Source organism: Polyergus mexicanus, unplaced genomic scaffold (assembly GCF_030449975.1).
Source record: "Polyergus mexicanus isolate NDT 795.1 unplaced genomic scaffold, iyPolMexi1.0 SCAF_6, whole genome shotgun sequence".
Lineage (NCBI taxonomy): Eukaryota > Metazoa > Arthropoda > Insecta > Hymenoptera > Formicidae > Polyergus > Polyergus mexicanus.
The window spans coordinates 8,886,209-8,908,992 of NW_027223326.1; the positions used below are offsets into that span (position 1 = coordinate 8,886,209).

Consider the following 22,784-nt stretch of genomic DNA (forward strand, 5'->3'; position numbering starts at 1 on the left):
GATGAAATAGAAACTCGGTTATCGATCTACTAACGAAACTTCGTCAGGGACGTTGTAGTCATTTTGCATATATGGGATGTACAATCCGTCCATAATCTGATCGCGCGCATTATAAGATTATAAAAATTTATCTTATTTTGAAACCGTGTGGAGAATTAATTTTAAAGCATATTCAAAGATATAGTAATATAATCATGCATATATATATATATATATATATATATATATCAAATATTTTGGATTACACGAATTGTATATTACAAATATTTTTAAAATCACAAGATCCAAGAGTAATATTCCAAAAATGCATCTTATAGTGTTTGAAAAAAGGTATAAATAAAAAACAGAAAAAAAAGAAAGAGAGAGCTCAATGATGTTGAGCTATACTATGTTTTCCTATATAGTTATAATATACCAATACAAACATTTTCAGAATTAATTATTTGACATTTCTCAATTGTCGTTTTCAATTGTTGTTTTTCAAAAGATAATAATTTGAATGTAATATACATAGATCTCAACGTGAATCTATAATCAATAAATATCATAATATGTAAATTTTATAAAATTTTATCCCTTTTAATATATCAGTTACAATAGATATAACTCCCGTTATAATAGTTTATATATAATTCTCATGGCAATATAAAACCTGGTAAAATTATTATAAAATTTAACGGTTCATCACACACGAATACATTCGATGCGTGATCGATTCGAAATCGATATATCAATTCGATACTGTAGATAATATGACTCACGTATCCCCGTATTACTTGACAACGAATAATGGTATCAAAAAACCTTCTCTTCCGTTTAAAATTAGATATCACGTTAAATTGATGTGTCGATCGGTTATGGGTCGCTTTGCCTTCACGAAAAACATATCAAGGGGAAGCATTTCTCGAGCCAATCAATCTTTTTTACCTCTTGTCCCGTTAAATTTTTACGCGTATTTTTTGGTCACCCGAAGCGTAGATCGAGCAACAAGAAGGGGAAACAAAAAGCGACTGTGACCACAATATCAAGGGAAGCCGGAAAATTTTTCGGCAAAAAACGAACTGCTGTGAATACATGTATGAAATATGATTTTCTCTTCTCGTCGGTCCCCTTTCCTTTCCTTTATATCATAGATATCCTTTTTCTTTTCATCTATTCTAGATATCGCGCCTGAATGGTGTACATCGCGTATCATTGATAGCCGATTGGATGGAAGGGTAGGGAATCATTTTCAGGATCCGGAAAAGCCGCAAGATAAGAGCTATCGAAAATCCTATTCCGCAATCGAGATAATCATAAATGAAGGGTTTAGAGCAAGACTGGAATAAGTTTGCAATTTATAAGATTTATTTTAGATACGCGATTGCATATATATATATATATATATATATATATATATATATAAAACCGATTTCGGAAATCACTTGGGCTTACTTCATTCGTAAATCCTTCAAGCATTATACAATAATAATAATAAAGATAGACCCAGCACAACTTGATATAAATTTTAAAGAGGATAATAATACATTTTAATGAGAATAATAATGATAATTCTATAATTCATATAGATAATTAACATCGACTTCCTCCAACAATCAATTTTGTGAAGATATAATACATTTTAAAGAAGATAATATTGATAATTCTATAATTCATGTAGATAATTAACATTGATTTTCTCCAACAATCGAGTTTATGAAGAGAATCTCATTAATATTGAACATTGTAACGTAATCCGATGGGCGTTGCGAAAAATTAGATTGGTGCTCGGCAAGCCGAAAAAAAGTGCCTGACGTGGTGTAAATCGATACTCGTACGATTCCACGGGGAGCAATAAATCGCGACTGCAAGATACCTCGTGGTCTCTATTGCCTGCCTGTACGATAGATATAGCGCTACTGACCACTGCCTTTCAAGAAAAAGCAGGAAGAATTTTATTAGATGATGACTTGGTGAAAGCGAAGTTGAAACGCTAAATTCCTATTATTTCTTTTTTCGTAAACTTTCGCGAGCTTTCTCAATGTAATGGTACATATATATGTCTGTGTTACCGAGAAAATCAATATAAAAATATACTTTGTGTGTGTACGTGTGTGTGCATAATTAAACAATAATAATATAATATAAGCTATTATCTCTAAAAATACAAATATATATTATTAATTTTTTTTTTTTTTATACCAATTAATTTGTCTTATTATTCTGTACATAAAAGTAATACAGTAAGATTATCGAAAACTAAATATTTTACAAGATATTTTATTTTTTATATCAAAATATGTCAGATTAAGATATAAAATAACTCGAAAAATACTTAATGAAAATATACTTTATTATAGTGTTTTGAAAAGGTCTTAAGAAGGGTTACAAGAATATACATTAAAAAAATAGGGGATTTATTTATTTAAAAAAATTAAGTTGACCTTGAAATAACTTTGTAAACGTTCTCTGAATCAGAAATAAATAATGCTGTTATGTTCTTAATAAAAATTTTATTCTTAAGAGCAAAATTCAATGATAATAAACAATCTTGTATCAGTATACAACTGCTTTGTCATTTATTAATTATTTATATTTTATCGTTCTAACATTATTAATTTTATAATATATTCTTAACGCATATAAAAATTTAAATCTTACGGATTACTTAAAAACTAATAATATAAGAACACATATTACTTCTGTTTAACAAAGAAAGATAACTATCAAATATAATATATTTATTAATTGGCCATTTACTACATATTTGAGAAAAACGCACGAAAAATAGCACGTTTGGGTTATACCTTGACAAAGTAATTATCCGAATTTTTTTATTGCTTCTTTATTTTATATTTTTTACACTGAATCAGCGAGAAAAGAATACTATTTTCCCGTTGTTTGCCCGTTTCTATAAATGTGTTGCTTTCTATCGAAAAAGATAATATTTATCTTGTACATTTGCGTAAGATTTTCGATTTACAGTAGAAACTCGTATCGTACGTTGTTAACATAAATATGTCGATGTCGGGATTGCAAACTTTATTAAATCGGTATCACTACGGCGCGCCGGAGAAGGTGCTCCTTCGTAAAATACGTCCCTCGGGATTACCACCGGAAATCGTCTTCTCCCGGAAACATCGCTATCCTTACGAAACGCGAGGAACCGACTCACGATGGAAAATTGGATTTTTGTTTCTTCTGTTTTGTTCAATCTTATACTTTACTTTTCGTATTCTTATCTCTCTTCCTATAATACTGGAATTTTTAATTTTATGTAGTCCTTGAAAGTTGCTTATTTATTTGCTATCTTGCAATGTTACACTAATATAACGTCATGATATTAGTTTTTTTTCTTTTTATAATTTCTCGATGTTCCTTGAGTTTTGTATATTACAGATATCATATAACGTACTATATTTTCTTATATATAATTTTTATAATCAAAATTTAAGAAAATATATGTAAATTATAATTTGCTAAACACTACAAGCGCGCGCGCCATTTATTTTATATGTATATATGTATAATTATTTACACACACACACACACACACACATATTAACTCTAGTTCTCCGTTTTTTCAAAATAAATTAAATAAAAATTATACACACACACTTAATATTTGAACTGGCAAATATATTGCTCAGTTATGACAGGCATTTATTGATACAAAGTAATACACAGCGCAATGTCGAGATAATAATTTCAGCATCGCAGAAAAGAGGCAACAATATTTGTGAATATCGATTTAACATGTCTTTTTTAAGAGTGGATTCAATTTGATCGAACTTCGATAGCTTTTATTAAATTTTACCAAACCATACATTAATAGAAAAGATCAAGATGTAGTTCCAAAGTATTAAAAAGCTTCCCATTCTCTTTGTTTTTTTTCTCAAGTTGCTCATGAATATATCTGTTCTTTTTTCATAAACAGAGTACAAATTAATTATAAAATGCGTCAATTATAAATGCAAGAAATTATACTCATTAATTATGTGCATGTGTTTCCGTGAAATTTTTATTTTTGTTTTGGATTATATTGTTGTCTACTCTTGTATAAATAAAATAAAATGAGCAATTGTATTGAATTTATTATGACTAACCGCGCGCGCGCGTATGAAATTTATTATAAATAACCGTATGTAGAAAATCCAACTTTCTTCCCGCGCAACATATATATAAATATAACTATATTCTTATAAATCCTATTTCCGGATTATATAAATTTTAAGTTGCCCCCGCGAGTATATGCAACAGTCGCGATTTGTAGCTTTGATATACGATTTATCTTTACCATATTTTTGTGCGAGTCCAAACATTAATATCTTTTTCTTTTGTTTAAAACCTCAATATCCTACGAACAAATCTTTATTCGGAATATATCAATATCTGAGATGGCTCTTCTTTAGAAATTTTAGAAATATAATATATCAATATCGAAGTGACGTATGTAAAAATAAATATAGATATCTTTTGTGTGTGTAAAATATTCAATAACGTATAACTTCATTTCATCGGATAGTATAAAAACAAACTTTTGCTTATGCTTTTATTACATTACTCGCAAATAATAAAACTGTCAATCATTCATCCTTTTCAACCACAAAATGATGTACAGCATGCAACAGCGTTTGTTGCAAGGTATCCTTTGTAAATAGCTATATGGAAAGTGCTTACATTTATCAAGCCCATATTTATATTAATATTTACTAGTATACATTGCGAGGAATATTTACAGAGTCGTCATAACGAGAGTGGTAATTTATTCGGCGGACGACGTTAAGTAAGCTAAGACATTTATTTGGACATGCATAACTTCTTGAATCATAATTCTTACCTTGTATCTCCACGGATTATCTATCTCTTTATTTCGCGTCATACTTTATGACAGCGGATTTATAGTGGATTTTCGCTCGACGTCGACGAAAAATATGACAGCATTTTCGGTTAAAAGATGCACTCGAGGAAAATATCATACATCATAGATTACAAAATTGCCGCGTACTTAGATGTCGGTGATTAAAAACTCGTAAAAATACTCGATTTTTGTTTTTCAAACGTAGATTGTTCCCTTGATCAATTTCCATTATCGCAAAATATATGCGAAATATATATTGACGAATATAACTTTTATGTGTAAGTGTGTACCATATATTACATGATATACATACGCTCATGTTAATATAATTTAAGCCCAGCGTTTTGATCGTATTAAAAAATGGTAAAACTTTTGCATTTTGCTATATCTTAAAATTATGATGTACATATTCATATATCAACAATCTTCTCCTCCCTTCTCTCTCTCTCTTTCTCTCTCTCTTTCTCTCTAGAACTTTACTATTAGCAAAACTCATAAGTTTAATTACTTGATACACTATAATAATAAAATAATAATATTTATATAAAAATTATAAAAATTGTATTTATACATAAAAATTATTAAAATATATTATAAATAGTTATTATTAATTTATTATTATGAAACACTATTATATTATATTTATATCATATTTATTCTAGCGTGATAGTTCTTCTGATTAATTCCATGATGAAAAATATATAGAAAAGAATAAAATGTCATGAAAAAGGATAATAATATTCTGTTTGCTGGTTCCATGAGAGTAAATAAAGATGTACCTAAAATTGAAAAAAGATTGAAAGATTAAAAAGAATTATTTGGGACAAAGATATCATCTTTGTTTTGACTGAAATCTGACTCGCGCGTACACAATAAATCAAGCTTATATACGATGGAATTGGTTCTTCACAAACGATTGTCTTTAGTAGATTTTGATAATACCATTTTCAATTCGAATTGTTTCTTTAAGGAGACCTCTATAATTTATTAAACTTGGTTTGTAATATATAAAACTGCGCTTAAAATTATTTCAATCACGATATTATTGACGCTAATTATTCACATTTACATTAAGCTTTTCCACAACTATTGTACGAACAATGTATATCATAAATAAACAATTATATATTTTTTTTTTATTATTTTGATTCTCATAAATATGTAGCATTTCTCTCTTTCTATTTCAATCTTTATTTCTCTATATTTTATTTCTAACTTTGTAAAAGTTACAGCTATTATTTTTAAAACTTTCTACGAAATGCGTTACTTGATCTAAAGCAGTACTTACTTTTACATAATAATTCAATAGTTCCAATTTAGCAAACTTTATGATAGATTGCAGTGCGAAGTTGAGCGGAGTTCGCTTTAAAAAGACAACGGCGTAACAGAGTCAAAGATGTATTTCTTAGCAAATAATAAAGACTGCTGCTAATTCATTATTATTATCCGCGGCATATCATTACGTTCTCATGCACCGTGACAATCGTACTTTACTACTACCTTCGTACATTCATATCTTCGAAGTCGCGCTCATTATAACAAACGGATTCTTTGTAATTCTTGACGGATACTTTTATCAAACTCGGAGGTCTGTCGTCGATTCGCGCGCAATCTGACACTTTAAAGTCTTAAAGGAGAATCACGTCGTAAATCTATTTCGCGAAATAAAACATCGAGGATCAATAGATACACCGTTTATGGAGAAACTTGTGCGTCACTGACAATGGAACTATACTATAACGCGAAATGATCGAACCATATACGCCGAGTCGATAAATCGCGATTATGTACGAGATATTTCACAAAGCTACCAAATGTTCTTCTTCTCGGCAATTTAAAAACGATTTTTCTTTTGCGACATTATTGAAGGACGCTTATCTCATCTTTCTAATTTTCAACATTCATTTCTGTAACTTTAGCTTTACATAATAATTTTATTAAAGTAAATTTTAAATTATTTGAAAAATAATATATGATTTTATCGATTATCTTTTCTCTCTATCTCTTCTCTCTTTCTCATTCTTAACAAAAATAATTTATTTTTAATAATAAATTTTATCTCACTCAAAGATTTAAAGTGTCTTAATATTTTTGTTAAGGAAAAGTTGATACATCTCGAAAAAATTGTATTGAAGAAGGCAATAGTATGATTTTACTTTTTTTAAAGAAAAATAGTAATTAATGAACGGAGTAAAATGCAAGCAAGATATGTTAAAGCAAATTCGACAAACCTATCAAAAATTGATGCGCTAACGGTGTGTCAATTTATAAGAGAAAATGATCTCTCTTTAATATTGCAAAAATGCGTGGTGTAAAAACATTGCTTAAGTATATTACATAACAAGAAATTGATTAACTTATATTAAGACCCGATTGTTTCATCTGCAGTTAAAATATATATCTACCTTTTAAATACGAAGATTATATGTGTTTTATATATATTTTAAGGTTATTATATTAATTGTCTGTTGGAACTACGTATCTATTAATTTGTGTTTGAATAGCTAGACCTAAATGTACAAAACAATTTTAAATTATTCAAATGTTTTTTAAATTATTTAATTATTCAATTGACACATTATTAACGCATTAATTTTTGGTTGGTTTATCGAATTTGCTTGAATGTACCCTGCTTCCATTGTACTTTGTTCATTAATTACTATTTGTCTTTAAAAAAAGTAAAACCATAAACAATCTCCTTGTTCCTTGTACTAATTGTAAATCGAAGTTTTAGTAATGAAGTGATATCACGCGGCTACGGCGCTATAATGGCTGGTTTTGGCACGTTTTCGTAGCATTTCAAAAATTATGATATTTTAAATAATTTAAAAATAATACAAATTGAATGTTTTGAACCAAACGAAAAAAAATTTAATAACTAAATAGGATATGAAATTTAAGAAAAAAATATTTTTGAAAAATGTTATAATACCTTATTGTGATGGTTTTGTAATACACATGTATAAAGCGTGTCATCGTAATCGCCGACAACTCGATATCGCTTCAATAATGTCGTGTCAACACTGGACGCAATAATGCAAGCTACCACTATGCTTTTCGGAACCTGTCATACACGACACTTTGATCGAGATTGCTCTTCTAATGAACGGCACGTGCCACGAGCTTTGACATTTTAATTACGTACGTAGCACGTTTGTGATAGTTTCCATGAGTAATCGGTAAAAGCACAATCTTGCCGCAACAAAGGACAAAATTGTACAACAAGAATATAAAGTGCTTTGGGGTCTATCGAGATCAGCGATGCAAAATCCCTATTCTCGATAAAAAGAAAGATATGTGCAGACATTCAAAGTAAAATATATTTAGATACTAATATCTTTGTATAAAAAATATTTATATCGTGATAGATTGAATTTATTTCACGGATGAATTCTTTGGTTGACAAGTTGATAAATTTTACAAAACCAAAAATTCTACGCTTATGATATACTCGAAGCCAATTGTACAAGAGAAAGTGGCCGGAAAGCTAGCAGCTGAATATTGAAAAGTTATTGTCGGATATAGGTCAGAAGATTGCATTGCTCGAAAATGGAATTTACCTCTGTCAACATAAATTTTAAAAATCTGAAATTTTTGCTAATTTGACAGACGTAACTGTCGTAACTTAAGAGATTGAAGTATCGATTTTGAAATCTCATCTAAACAATGTCATAAAATATAAAGTTAGGATTATTTTTGACATTTGGTTTTCTTTATATAAAACTGAAGACAATATTATATATCCATTGAAATTAATTAAAAGACACATAGAAATATTATTAAAATATGAGTAAGTGGATTCGTATATTACTTGACAAAATCTAAAAATAATGGCTGCAATTTAAGCTTGAATCATTCCAGTATCCTTATCCTCTAAACCATGATTCCCATAGGGAATATTTTCCCGTAAGATACTTCGAACTCTCTCGAACGAGTTCGTGTTCGTCGAGTGTTTCTCCCCGAAGGCTTAAAGCTGCTCGAATTAAGAACAAAAATGGAAACTTATCGTTATCTGGCTTTTTTCCAGTATTATATGTTCCTTTAGTCGCGCGCGTGGACTATGTTCGAGTCGTAATTTTCTTAAATTCGAATAGGAAAACACCTATCAGCACAAATGCATAAAAGATCGACCGTAAATGGCAGTAACGTCGGTGGTACATCCGTCGACACAAATGTTATGGTTATTGCAGATGTGATATGAAAGCAATCGTGTCACACGGTAGCACGATAATGACCAAATCATGTGCATCGATGGTGCATATAACCCGCCATTCGATAGCTAGGATTACCAGGAAGCGTTGTACTATATATAATGATATCATGCATTCAAGGAGAAAATATGGCCCTTAAAAATCTTTCTTTAACTTTTTTAACATCTCGATTATTTATTCAACTTTTTGTTTAGTCATTAATCTCTAATTTTTTTACGTGTATTTTTGTTTAGATCTTCCTTATACATTTTATTCTATATCAATTTTATTGTAGCTAGATTATAAATTTACTATTATTACTTTTCGTAAGAAAATAATATAAAAACTTATATGTAAAACTCTTATTTAACATTCCTCAAGTTTTATATAGTAGATGTAGAACATACAAAAACTCTTATTCAATCAAAACTTTCTTTCTCAAAGAAAACTCATTTTCGAAAAACTAGTCCAAGTTTTTAAGCGAATGAAAATAAGTAATGTAACACAATTTAGAGACTCAAATTTCAAGAGAATCCAAATACAGTAGAGTTTAATTATTTATTTTATTTTAAATAAGGCTCAAAAGAGATACGTTATTTAATAATTGTTTCACAAAATATTTAACGTAAAAATAATTTAAATTAAAAATTAAAAATTGATGTTTAATTTTGAGATGTCGCCAGTAGATAAATTAAAAGAGTGTTTATATATGTGCGACCCAACTGGCAATTTATTGTTCGATTGTTATCACAACGTTTCGACCATATGGTTTTGGTCCTTATCAAGTGAACTAAAATTACAATATTAAATAATGATAAGCCCGTTACAAAAATGAGATAAACAAATTTATGTACCTGCATTAGTTAAAGTTGAAAGAGAAAAAAGCCGCTATGTCATAATGACACACTGTGTCAACCTCTCTGTTTAAGATACCGAGAAAGATTAAACGACCTTTATTAATCTATCGTATATGTTATTTAAATTCTCTGTATCCTTTTGAGAGTTAACAGTGTTGTCATATTTTTTAATAAAGAACATTTCAGGTCGTTTAGTCTTTCTCGGTATCTTAAACAGAGAGGTTGACACAGTGTATCATTGTGACATAGCAACTTTTTTTTCTCTTTCAACTTTAACTAATGCAGGTACATAAATTTGTTTATTTCATTTTTGTAACGGGATTATCATTATTTAATATTGTAATTTTAGTTCACTTGATAAAGACCAAAACCATATGGTCGAAACGTTGTGATAACAATCGAACAATAAATTGCCAGTTGGGTCGTACATATATAAACACTCTCTTAAAAATTAAAAGTTTGCTACCGTTGCAATTGCAACTGCCTTGATTTCTCTCGTTCGAGATCGATTCGTCAGCTTGATTGATTTATGTAGAACACCACGGTATGGTTTGCGAAAATTATCGTCAGCCAATTACCATTTGGATGCATAACAACGCGCATCGGCTTTGATTTAATTCTCGGTAATCGGTAATTAAACGCCTAAAGAGCTATGAATTATGACAGCGCGATAGAATTAGATTATTTTGAATGGCATTTACATCCCGTTTGCAGCCATAAATGACTCCGATTGGAAATTATTACATAAATATCTCACTAAGTTGACAAATACGCCGATTATTGCGTTCGTTCGATGTCAATTAGGCGATGTTAGCGTCGACTTATCAATTCCGACATAATTAATGACGCATCGATTATTATTAAATATATTTTCTTTGTGTGCGTTTTAATCAATACAATTTTGTATATTGCGCAATATATGGTTACATATATGTTATGATATGTATTATAATAAGTAGACAATGTAAAAATTAAACATTTTGAGATCAAATGATAATTCCTGTTTTGAAGCTAATAATGTGTGTGTTTGTGAAGATGAAGATCATCGAATCGCTGTAATTAATTAAATAATAATTGTGATAAAAATAATTAATTGTGGTAAAAGAATTAAATTGACTAAATGTTAATGATATAACCATTTGGAGGAAATTAATTTATAATTAATTTATTATTACATTTTGACATATTAATTGAAAGGAAAGAGTAACAATATATCCTATTAAAAATAAATGTAGCATTATTTAAATAATATCATAAGACTCAATTTTGAATTTTCCAACGATACTACTCGTATAAAGTGAAATAAGATAAAACGCACATACAAGTTGTATTTATATTTCGAATTTGAGCTGATGCGAGAGAAGCGACATATTTATAGAAATATGCAATAGAATTTATCGAAAAAGTTCTCGAGTTCTAATGATTTAAAGTATCAAGTAAACAGAGATGAATATAACTCGTTACCATTATTTATTGCGAAAACTCTGACATTGATTAATGGCAGGCTCCATAGCAAGTGTAACAATTTTCGTTTGGGGAAACGTAAATGCCATCGTCCGACTGCATAATTAACACTTAAAGTATCGATATTTTTACAATTTAATATCCTGAAGACCTTAATTCATAAAAACTGTTTAAAATTTTGTTTTGTAGAATTTTGTAAAATTTGATTTATGTAGTTAAACAGTCAAGATATTTAATGATAGAAATTCGGAAGAGTTGCTAAAAAATTGACAATCTTCGTTTAAAATTATCAGCAAATATACTGATTTGAAAAAATTTATAACAAATGATGTTTTTGTAGAGTACAAGAGAACATCAAAAAAATTAACGTGTTTATGTCATAAAATTTAAATATGCATATGCATTGCAACGAGTAATTTTCGATATACAATTATAATTGCAAAGAGAATATTATAATGTGTAATTTAAATTTAAATTTAATGTAATGTAATTTAACGTAATGTAATTTAAATTTAAGATAATAATGTGTAATTAAAATTAGCATTACACGTGGCTTACATTATTACGATAAATCTGACTCGGTCGCTACTATTTTTTATCATTTATTTTGTTTGGTTTGAATTTTGTGCATTTAAATTATGTAAAGCGTATGATCCGATAACGATACTGCATATATGTATAACAACATCAGAGTATTGTAGCTGGTATTAATAAATACATTAAATGCTTGAACAAATAAAATGCTCAAATCAAATCAATCATGTTTATATTTATAAGACAATTTATATGAATAATTATTAGTTTATATATTTTATTTTTGTATTTTATCCAAGTTATTGAATTCCATTTATCAAAATTATTAATTAAATTATTCAAATATTTCAATATTTCTATTATTCAAATTATTTTAAATAATGTTTTAAATAGTAGTTCTCTTATACATAAATAAAGAAAATTTTCAGAAAATAAAAACAAAGCGAAAAACTTTACTATAAATATTTTTTTATATATTTTTTTCGCAATATAATTTTAATTTTAAAATATACATAGTTGATATTTGCATTTTCCTATATATTCATTACAAGCCGAGAATGACAAAATATCATGAGATATCAAATGTATTTAAAAAAAAAATTATATAAAAATTTTATAGTGTCTTATTAATTATATTTTAAATAAAGAATATAAAGCTTTTATCTGTGAACTTTTGTATTTAATTATATGCAATTTTTATTTGATAATGAACGGTATACCTTTAAAGAAATGAAATCGTGGATAAATGTCAAATCGTTTTAATAAAATCTTCAACGACAAGAGACAGACGAACGAAAGGGACGATCTCAAATTGTTCTGGCTTTCTCCATCGCTTTGTGATACTTAATTAAAAGATATAGTATCCTAGTTATAATTAATCTCTTTATTAATCGTTTACTCAGCAAACTGGCTATAGAACAAAGAAAATAGAAGCGAAGAGACAGGCATGCTTTTCAAGAGAATAAAATATTTGTTTATGTGTAAACGCGGTTTAAATAGGTCGACAACTTACATAAATATTGTATGCGAATAAGTGCAACAAATATGGCATTTACATTGTTTCGATTTAATTTTTTGAGAACTTTGTTAATGTCATCCCTATTGTCTAAATGCGAATTAAGAGAATCGTACAGAGAAATGTTCCGTTGGTACAATAAAAATTTCATTGATTCAACTTCAAAACATTTACCATTATACCATTAACAATCTGTTGTCTTAATACAAATAAAAGATTTTATATATGGCTTTTTATTTTTTTTAAATATACTCTATATAATAATATACGAATAAATCAATATTTCAAATGTTTGGCTGCGAATTTAACGATTAAACATAGACAAATCCTATTCGTATATAATCAAAGAGTAATTTAAATATAGATTACCGATATTATTTTATTAATTTAACATAATAACACTGCCGCCATGAAAAAAAAAATCGTCTGTTCGAAGGAATCAGGTTCGCTTAAACTTCACGAATTAACAGAATCTTCCTTTATCACGGGGGATGCTCTAATCGCTCTAACGAAAGATGAAGAGCCAGTCGCCTGTGGAAAGCTGCATAAACCACAACTTTGGCATCGGATTTATCGAATAGTCCGGATATTCACCGCGCGAGTGTGTATAACCGATTTACATACGACGGAGAGAATCCGCGCGGTACCCCGATCGCGTCGTGAAATATACGGCCGTGGAAATAACTTTCTTCGCGGGGCGGACGCCGCGCGATACGTGCCAAGTCGTACATCTACCGTAAAATTTATCAAGGGAACGAGCCGGCACGGCTCTAATGGGAACATGATTTTTACGAGGCTCTTTTTCACGACGCGCCAACGCGACGCGCGCAACTTGTTACGCGATCGTTCCGCCTGCAATTACATACAACGGCTACAACCGCGGAATGTCGTAGCTTTTTCTCCGCAGCATCGATTAAAAAGAAATTTCACTTACGCGCGCTCTTATGCGTCTCTTGTATCCACGCATCATGGAGTAACCGTCTTTTTTCGACCTACTGGACGGAACTGCCTCGATCTTACACGCATCGTTCTTTCGGAAGAGAAACTTGGATTTTAAGTACGCGCCCAAGGGAAAAAGAGATTCTGATTTTATCTCTGGAATGATAACGTGGAATAATTGCCAGCTCACTTGTTGTACATAATGTTCTACATAAAACACTAAAAAACGATATTTTTCTTTCTCTTAACGATCGCGTATGACTTTTAAATTATATAATTATTTTAATACAATATAATCATTTATATGAAACAAAAAAAAAAAATTTTTAAATCGTGGGTTAAGAAAAGGGTTAATAAGTATGACTTAAATGCATTATTTGCGTTTGAAGAAATATGCCGAATTAAATCGTAAATATAAAACGAGAAATCAAAAATTTCAATCATTTCATATCAAATATATATCCAATACGAGCTTCCAAAAATTAATTTTGATTTCAGACTATCAGGAATGTGCAAACTGTGAATACTATCGAGTTTCTTATATTAATTTATTTTTTGCGAAATCAATAAATTATTAAATCAATCGACATCCATAAATCGCGAGAACGAATAAAAATTCATCGCGACAGTTAATTGCGTCCGCGTCGAGACGTCTACAAGGATAGAGAGCTTTTGACAAGATGAAACTTTTTCGCGGAAACTCCATTACCTTCTTATCTTTACTTCTTCTCTGTCTTTATATCGTTCGAGAGTATTTTTCGTGCGAAATAATTTGAGGGCTGAACTGACGTATCGCTTTCTCTCTTGGGTTCGTAAAATCAAGCCTTTGGCAACGCTTCATTAGCGTTGCGCGATTAAGTTGTATTCTGTGTTATTATACATATTTTTTACATGCACGGCTACCTCGCGTTTTCGTATAACGGTCGTCCAGTCTCATAAGAAGTATATGATAGCTCGTAACATTCAATCAGACTTGTAAAGGGTACTGGCTTTTACGAGCCCGAGTTATGCGGGAATGGGAAAACTTTCGTTGCCTTGTAACCTTGGATTACGTGAGAGTAGAAAATTCGTTTCGTCCTTTGAGCTCGCAACGTTACATTTGGATAGAATATCTTCCCATAACTTCTTGTTTTATGTTGAAGTACCTTTACTTGGTAACTTTCGCAATCTTATTACGCCCGATATATCGGTTCTTGTCTCGGAAAGATATCTCCATAACTCAGAATTCACTAATCTTGATTTGTGAAGCGCAATTGATAATATGTAGACATGAGATGCTTTTTGACAACATACGAACCTTTATATCAATTTATGATATTAAAAATAAAGATTATTGATGTTTAGTAAAGCTTTTGAAGATATAGGAAATGTTCGCCATTTGCGGCTTCAGCAGAGGAAACGGAACACGTATTGTTTCGTAACATGGTTCAGCAGATACGCTGAATAAGCTCAATCCACGCGCAGCTACATACGATGTACCTCATACCGGCAGTAATGTAGTTAAATTCGTACATGTTTGTGAGAGAAACTAATGTAAATTGGATGACCAGCGAAAGACAATGCTAGAAGACAGTTATCAAGCCGTTTAATTCTTTTGTAATAAACTTATAATTTTTTACATTTCTCATACGTCTTCGTTTCTCTTCGCGCGTATTAAAAAATCTATACAACTAATTATTATTCTCAAGTTGCAATTTTATTAAAAAACAATTTGCTAGAAATTATATTTAATGTACGTATTAAAATAAAATTGAAAAATTAAAATCTTTATTAAAATAAAATTAATCTAAAATTAAACAAAGAATAAGATATGTGTTGAAGCCAAAATTTGCTTAAAATTACAGGGAAATAATTAATCAATTTTTGTATTCTCTGAAACTCAATTCACGAAAATATGCGGAAATTTTTGAACGCTGTTATTTTATCTTTATTAATGTATTAATTAAAAATTTTTAGTTGGAAAAAATTCGACTCGTTAATGAATCTGTGAAATAAAACAGGGACGTGAAGAAATAAGAGAGCTAGATACTAATGAAGTAGAAATATAAATGCCAGTTGAGATCAGACAGAAAGGCATGCAAGATATATATTAAGCCGCTTGAAACGCTTGTCTATATAAACACAATTTACAATCGCGATTAAAAATTTTGAATACAATTATATAGCCGAAATCTATTTTAATGCAGTCACAGTTGTCATTATGTCACTTATTTCGCTTGAAGGATGTCACAGGCAACTGTACAAAAAGAAAAAGAATAGGAAGATGGGAAAAGAATTGTTTTCACTGTCTCGGCTGTTTCGTGGCAGCTTAATTTTATCGGACGCCTGTTTCCAGCATCGCGCGTCAATGACCCCCTCTTTCCCTCTCTTTTTCCATCCGCTTTCAAGCTCTTTTTCTCTCGTGCGGCTTCAGCTCGAGGCGCATTCCTAGTAAAAATAAGCGAGTTCCTCCGGCGTGGTTTCTGCAATCGCGAGAGGAGAGTGCGCGAGAGAAGGGAACCTTCGTTGTCGTCATCGTCGTCGTTGTCGTAGTTTTAATACGCGCGATGCAACCGTCTAGACTTTAGAGTGCGTGCGATATACGCGATTGCAAGGAGACGCGAATAACGAGATACCGAGAGACATGTGAGAAAAATCTCATACGCGACGATCACCGTGTTCATATTTTTGTGTGTGTATGTATATATATATATATATATTTTTTTTTTCTATTATCTTATATGTATATATATATATATATATACATATAAGATAATAGAAAAAATCTAAAATATTTATTATTTAAAAATATAAGATTTTTATATATTTGTGATATACTGCATATTTAAACTTTTTCCTAAATGAAGATTTATCTAAGTTAATCTAAATTTTTATTGAATGCATTTTACATTAATTTCATTGAATACAAAATAGCATAGAACAAGATCAAAATTGATATAGAGAGAAAAATATATGTTTCACTGAGCATAAAGTTTGTAGCGATTTCTAAGATATTTATAATATAAAGCTTGATATCTCAATTTTTGAGAATAAATTTTTTATTGTTTAATTCTCATAATAAAATTGAAATTATTCTCAATTATTTTTCTAATACATATATATTTTTTTACAGAAGTGTAATATTATTTTTTGTTAAATAATAAGTATTTCTTTTTTAAATTCTATAATCGAGTTGAACCAAGTTGAGTCAAGTTGAGCCGGTTTGATTATAATTTGAAAACTAGTTTCTAGTTTCTACATTTTTCTTTTTTCTATCTCTACCTTTTTCTTTGACGAACCTCGTAATGACGATACAGATAGAATAAGTTCTTAAATTACGACTAGGCGAGTAGTCTATCAATCGATCGCGCTACAAAAGCAAAATGATATGACTTTTCCAAACGCCGTCTAAATTTATCTCATCGACATGGAAAACGCGATTTACGATGAACGATGCAGAGCTGCGAGTAATAAGTTATCGTAGATCGAGGTTACTTTGATCCAGTGCACGATTGTTATTGATGAGATTTATTGCCAGCATTTTGTGCACTTTACTCTCTCCTTCTTGAAAGCGACAGCGCGTTGCTTCGAGCAGTTGCTTTCGTCGTAAATTGACAAGTGAGAAGAAAATTGCTTATATAATTGCCGACAATTTTAATTAAAGTATCTGTTCTCGAAAATTATCATCAATATATTTTTAAAAACTGAAAGTTATACATTATACAATTTTTGCATATAAATTGCTGACACATAATTAACGTCGCAAAAGCTTGTTGTCATATTATTTTAAATGTATTATCGAGAAACAGAGATCACATATAAAATTATAACTTTTCCTAATCTAATTTTTATATTTTTAAAATCTTAATTTAAGATACGTCGCGGGGCATTCAATGTACTCAGGAGTTCCGCCGCTATCGCTGTCATATTATATGTTTTTCTTTTCCAGTGAAAGATGCAGACAAGCGCACACAAGCGTCGCGGGATATTTTGCTTTATTGCTCATACGTATAGTTTCGTTCGATAATCAAAAATGACGTATATTCCAATAGAGCGAATGCTAAGAAAAGAAAAAAAAAAACTAAATGCTTACGCGATTCGTAGTGCAATCCTTCCGACCATGCATTACAAGAAAATTCGCGAAAATAAGAAGCAATTCTAACATTACAAAGAAATTTTTTATTATACTTTGTTAAAAAGTGCTGTAAAATAATAGTTACGCTTTTATCTACGGAAATCCTGGGGCGTGTGATAAAAAAGTACGGAAATTATATCCCGGAGTATGAATTCATTATGCAATTCACGACAATTGTTAAAGAGGAAAATTCTACTGTTCATGTATATTCTGAATATAATATAGTAATGGAATGCATGTGCAACGTATGATTCAAAATTCAATTTTAATTGGTAGTTTTTCAATAACGATAATGCCATAATTTGCGCATTCAAAATTTGAAAATCCTTCAAATGTAAAAAGCGAATGTTTTTATGCGCAACAATATTGCAATCATTTACACTATCGACAAAAACAATTTTGCTCCAAGCAATAATGTTCTGATTGAAAATAAACGTAATTGTATTATTGTATTGTATTCTCTTCTCTCGTCAAGCCGCCTGTATTTTGATTATACTGCAGAATGTTTATGTTTTTTCATTACAATGTATATATGTATATATATATATATATATATATATGTAAACAGTTTTTTTAGCTTAATAACAACAATATTCATGTTTCAAATTGTTTTGTTGTATACACTTCATCTAAAAACAATATTCATGTTTCAAATTGTTTTGTTGTGTACACTTCGTCTTTTTTATGTCAGTATTCCATTTGAATGTATAAAATTTGAAATCGTAGTTTTTTTTTATTAGTACATATAAAGTTACTAATAAATATCAAGTTATTTCTTTTTGTTACTGCAACGAAAACAAAAAATAGAACAGCAATAACATTTTTGGAATTAAATCTTTAGATTAAAGAATGGAATATTATGATTAAATAAAGATAGGTTTAAATATTACTGATTATATACATATCTATACATATATCGATTATTAATATAGTATATCATATATTAGTAATTAAAATATAAACATAAAAATTTAAAAAAAATATATGTATTAAATATACATAAAAATATATATTTAGTAATAAATTAATTTAAAAAAAATTTATTTAAAAAAAAAATATATATATATATATATATATGGTATATATATTATATAAAAATTTAAAAATATATATAAATACAAATACAAACATTTTTAAATCCGCAGAATAGTATTTATCCAACGTTCTTATACCATGTTTCTGGGGTGCAGCAATTTTTTTACGCGATGGTTTGACAATTCGAAAATGACAGCTGTTTCAAAAATTACATGTCACGCGCGATATGTGTATCCATAGTATTTCTCGCTATTTGCGAAGTGGAATACGAATCCGAGACTGCAGCAACCCTTTACTCACCTCGTAGAAGTAAAACGAGTCGATCTCCTCCGTTGCGTTAACATTTGATTCTGACGTGACATTGATGTAATTCAATAATGTTTCATCGGTGATGTTCCTCAATGCTTGATCGGCCGTCTGATTACAATCGTCTCTCCGTACTTGATTCGCGTTTCCATACATGTTCGTATTGATCGATGACATCCACCGCTTAGGTTTTCGGTTTGCGAGTTTGCCATGAAATAGTCATAACTTCGATTCGATCGACTTCATCTCCTCGTGGGCGACGCGATTTTTTTCACTTCGCGAAACACCCCTGTTTCCGCAATAGTTTTGATTTCCGTTTGTCGCCAGTTATCCTGGGACGAAGCAATTACAAAATCGTAGACAGTTCAACCATGTCCCGTTTTTATTATTTCGCGATTCACTCGATACACCAGGAATAATCGAACGACTCGATTGAAATATGTTCGAAATAACAAGAAATACCCGAGAGCCCCATCACTATTAATGCACAAGCGAAGAATCGCAATCTATTGGAAAATACAGAACTTAGTGCATCAGACTTGTTTACGTGATTGTGTTCATTAATATTGAGTTCTTAAATTCCGGAAAAGAATAATTCGTGCACGACGGAAACATCAATTTGCAAGTGATTGCAAGTTAATGTGTTAAATGTTTCTAGCAATTTTTTCTCTCAACCACAATATCCCATGATGCAACATTGAATGTGATCGAGCTTTATTTGCCTAAAGAGAATGCATTCGAAAAGATTGGTTTAGAAATGGAACAATTTACGAAGAATATGAGAGAGTATATGACTGAATCATCTGTATATAAATAAAAATATATTTTAATTTTAATTTTATATCATCTTTTAATAATGCTACATTCTGTTTAAATAGCCTTTATATAAGAGTTCAATTGTGCTACTTTTTTCAAACATGTGTAAAATATATTTTGGAAGATCCAAGTTTATTTCTTAACTTTTTAAATTTTAAAAATGTGAATAACACAAGAAAGAAACGATCTCAAATAATCTTAATATTCTAATGAATATAATATGAATAAGAGCGCGATCATTTAGAGATATCACACAAATATCAATTACAAATATTCTTTAAAAAAAAAAACAACAGAAATAGAAAACATCAAAAATCCACATAATTTGCAAGTAACTCGAATGACATATTTTTTAAACATTTGCTATTTAAATAATATATATTACTCCATTGTTAGAATTACATTGTATATAACAATATTATATCGTATTAAGAGTCGCTTAAGCTAGGTAGATTTTAATTACGGACCAACAATAAGTTACAATTAAAAAAACATATTAAGGGCAAGTGAATTGTTAATTGCGCCGATCGTATCATCCACCTCGCGAAAGTAACGACAAAGAAAAATAGACAAACGAGTTGATGTCGCGAAAACTTACGCTCGAATCGTCTCGTTGTTCGCGAAGAGCATGGTACACGGTATTTTTCCGCTTCAGAGATCCGCCACACGGAAGAATTATAGCTCCGATTTTCACTTACGATTCGCTGGATACTACTTAATGGGAAATCCGGCTCATTTGTACATCATTGAGAATTGCCACGGCCATTTTCGAAAATGTTCTGTCTCACTTTTGACAGATGGAATATAAAATCCGTCCGATAATTTTGTCTCTTTTATCATATGAGTTACTTGATTAAACATCCCGCGGAAAGTAAATAATTATGCTTTGTTATTTGACATAATAAACAATGAACAGTCTTTAATCCACACATATCTAAATTTGAGAATAAATAAACTTTATTCTATACATAAATAATGATACCTAAAATGATTTGATATACATTTCGCATAAGAAAGTGCATAAATAAACGCATATATATTGTATTACATAAGGAAGAGAGTTCTATGAATGTTTTATGATAATATTATGTAAGCATCTGACTGTTAGTGTTTAATATTAAAATCGTATTTAAAAAAATTGTTAATTTATATACGTAAGTTAAGATAAATATTTAAAAATTTATATTCAAGTTTACATATAAACGATTCACACATATTATATAAAAGATTAAACAACGTTTGGAAAATGAGTGTATTGTAGCAATTTAAGACGTAGGCTGTAAACGATATTCGTTAAAATCGATATATTTTTCGCGGCGGCGATTTAATTTAGTGATTTCGGTGGTTAGCGTGGCGTTTCACGTCGTCTATGAAGAAACTGTGTTATGCATAGAGTTGACTACTAATTAATGAAAAATCTCTCTTGCGCGACGTCTCTATTAGATATTCTCAAAACGGATCTCCCCAAAGAACGTTTATTTTTAGTGACTAATCGTTTATTTTGATTATCTGCTCGTACTTAGTCTTGGCACGCCATGTGATACATATCCTACGTTTCCGGAATACATTAATACACGCGTGTTAACATCGCACGGCGCCGTAGAAAAAAACAAAGAAAAAAAAAAGAAATTAGCGCAAATTGAAATTTTTTTGCTCTATTTTAACGAGCATTCTTGTTTCAGTGGCATTTAGATTGCGTGGAAGAATATAAAGCGGAATCTCGTTGACCAAGCCTCTTTAAACGATATGTCTGTCTGCGTGTGTAAAAGTTTTTAGTTTTCGATTGTAATTAAAATTATTAGGAGCTCCAATTCATATCCGACAAATTAATAAAATAATAACATTGTAATTTAAAATAAATTCTAGAAGCTGCTCTCTTTCTTCATTCTTCTCGTGTCATTTTGGGATGAGATGAGTCGCGTGATTGTGTATGTATCAAGAAAATAGAAATTATTATTATTTTGTTCGTAGCTAATACGATTTTTATGGACGTTAATAATTTGTGAAAATGTTGGTACAATCCGGAAAGATTCGAGTTAAATCGGGAAAATAAAATCACGATATGCGAGCTTTCGTCGGCTTTCGAGTGACTCGAAATGGAAAATGCGCGTTTAAATGGGGACTCCTAACAGCGACCGAATTTTGTCAAAAGTTTAACAGAGAGAGAGAGAGAAACAGAGATCTTTATGTACGATTAAAAATGTGCGATTGCGATCAATCCGTACGAGAATGCGTTGCGAGAATGCCTATATCGCATTTAAACGCAGTCTGCATTTCTCATTCATGGTTGCGATTCTTTTATACATACGCGTAACAGTGTGAGCGATATCAGTGAACATCATATTCACAGTTACAAATACAATATGTGTATTGACGAGATATTTATATAACTTTATATTCACAAAAGACAGTAAAAAGTGAATATTAAGATGAATATATATTATTCCTATTAATTTAATTATATTTTGTCTCTAATAAGTGTAAAATTATATATAATGTAGATATATTTAAAAAAAAATATTCTACTGTAAAAGAAATATTATTGAAAAATTGATCTAATAGATCCGAAAGAAAAAGCAGCATTAAAAAATCTGCATTCTTGAAGACATGAAATTCTATTACTATATTCATATCATTGTAAACTATATATATATATTTATATAAATTGCAACTG

The 22,784-nt window shown here is 29.9% G+C and overlaps 1 protein-coding gene across 3 annotated transcripts in view; it reads right to left on the minus strand.

Annotated features, from left to right (window-relative positions):
• Nucleotides 1-22,784, minus strand: part of Ccap-r (Crustacean cardioactive peptide receptor) — a 63,790-nt gene that overhangs the window by 36,717 nt on the left and 4,289 nt on the right. For 2 of the 3 annotated variants that reach the window (XM_070297414.1, XM_070297417.1), the window contains exon 2: nucleotides 19,289-19,800. In XM_070297414.1, coding sequence (XP_070153515.1) covers nucleotides 19,289-19,471 — 183 coding nt within the window. In that variant the 5' untranslated portion in view covers nucleotides 19,472-19,800. Of the gene's footprint in view, nucleotides 1-19,288; nucleotides 19,801-20,708; nucleotides 20,916-22,784 lie in introns of those variants that run through there. The other variant, XM_070297416.1, reaches the window with a different exon arrangement.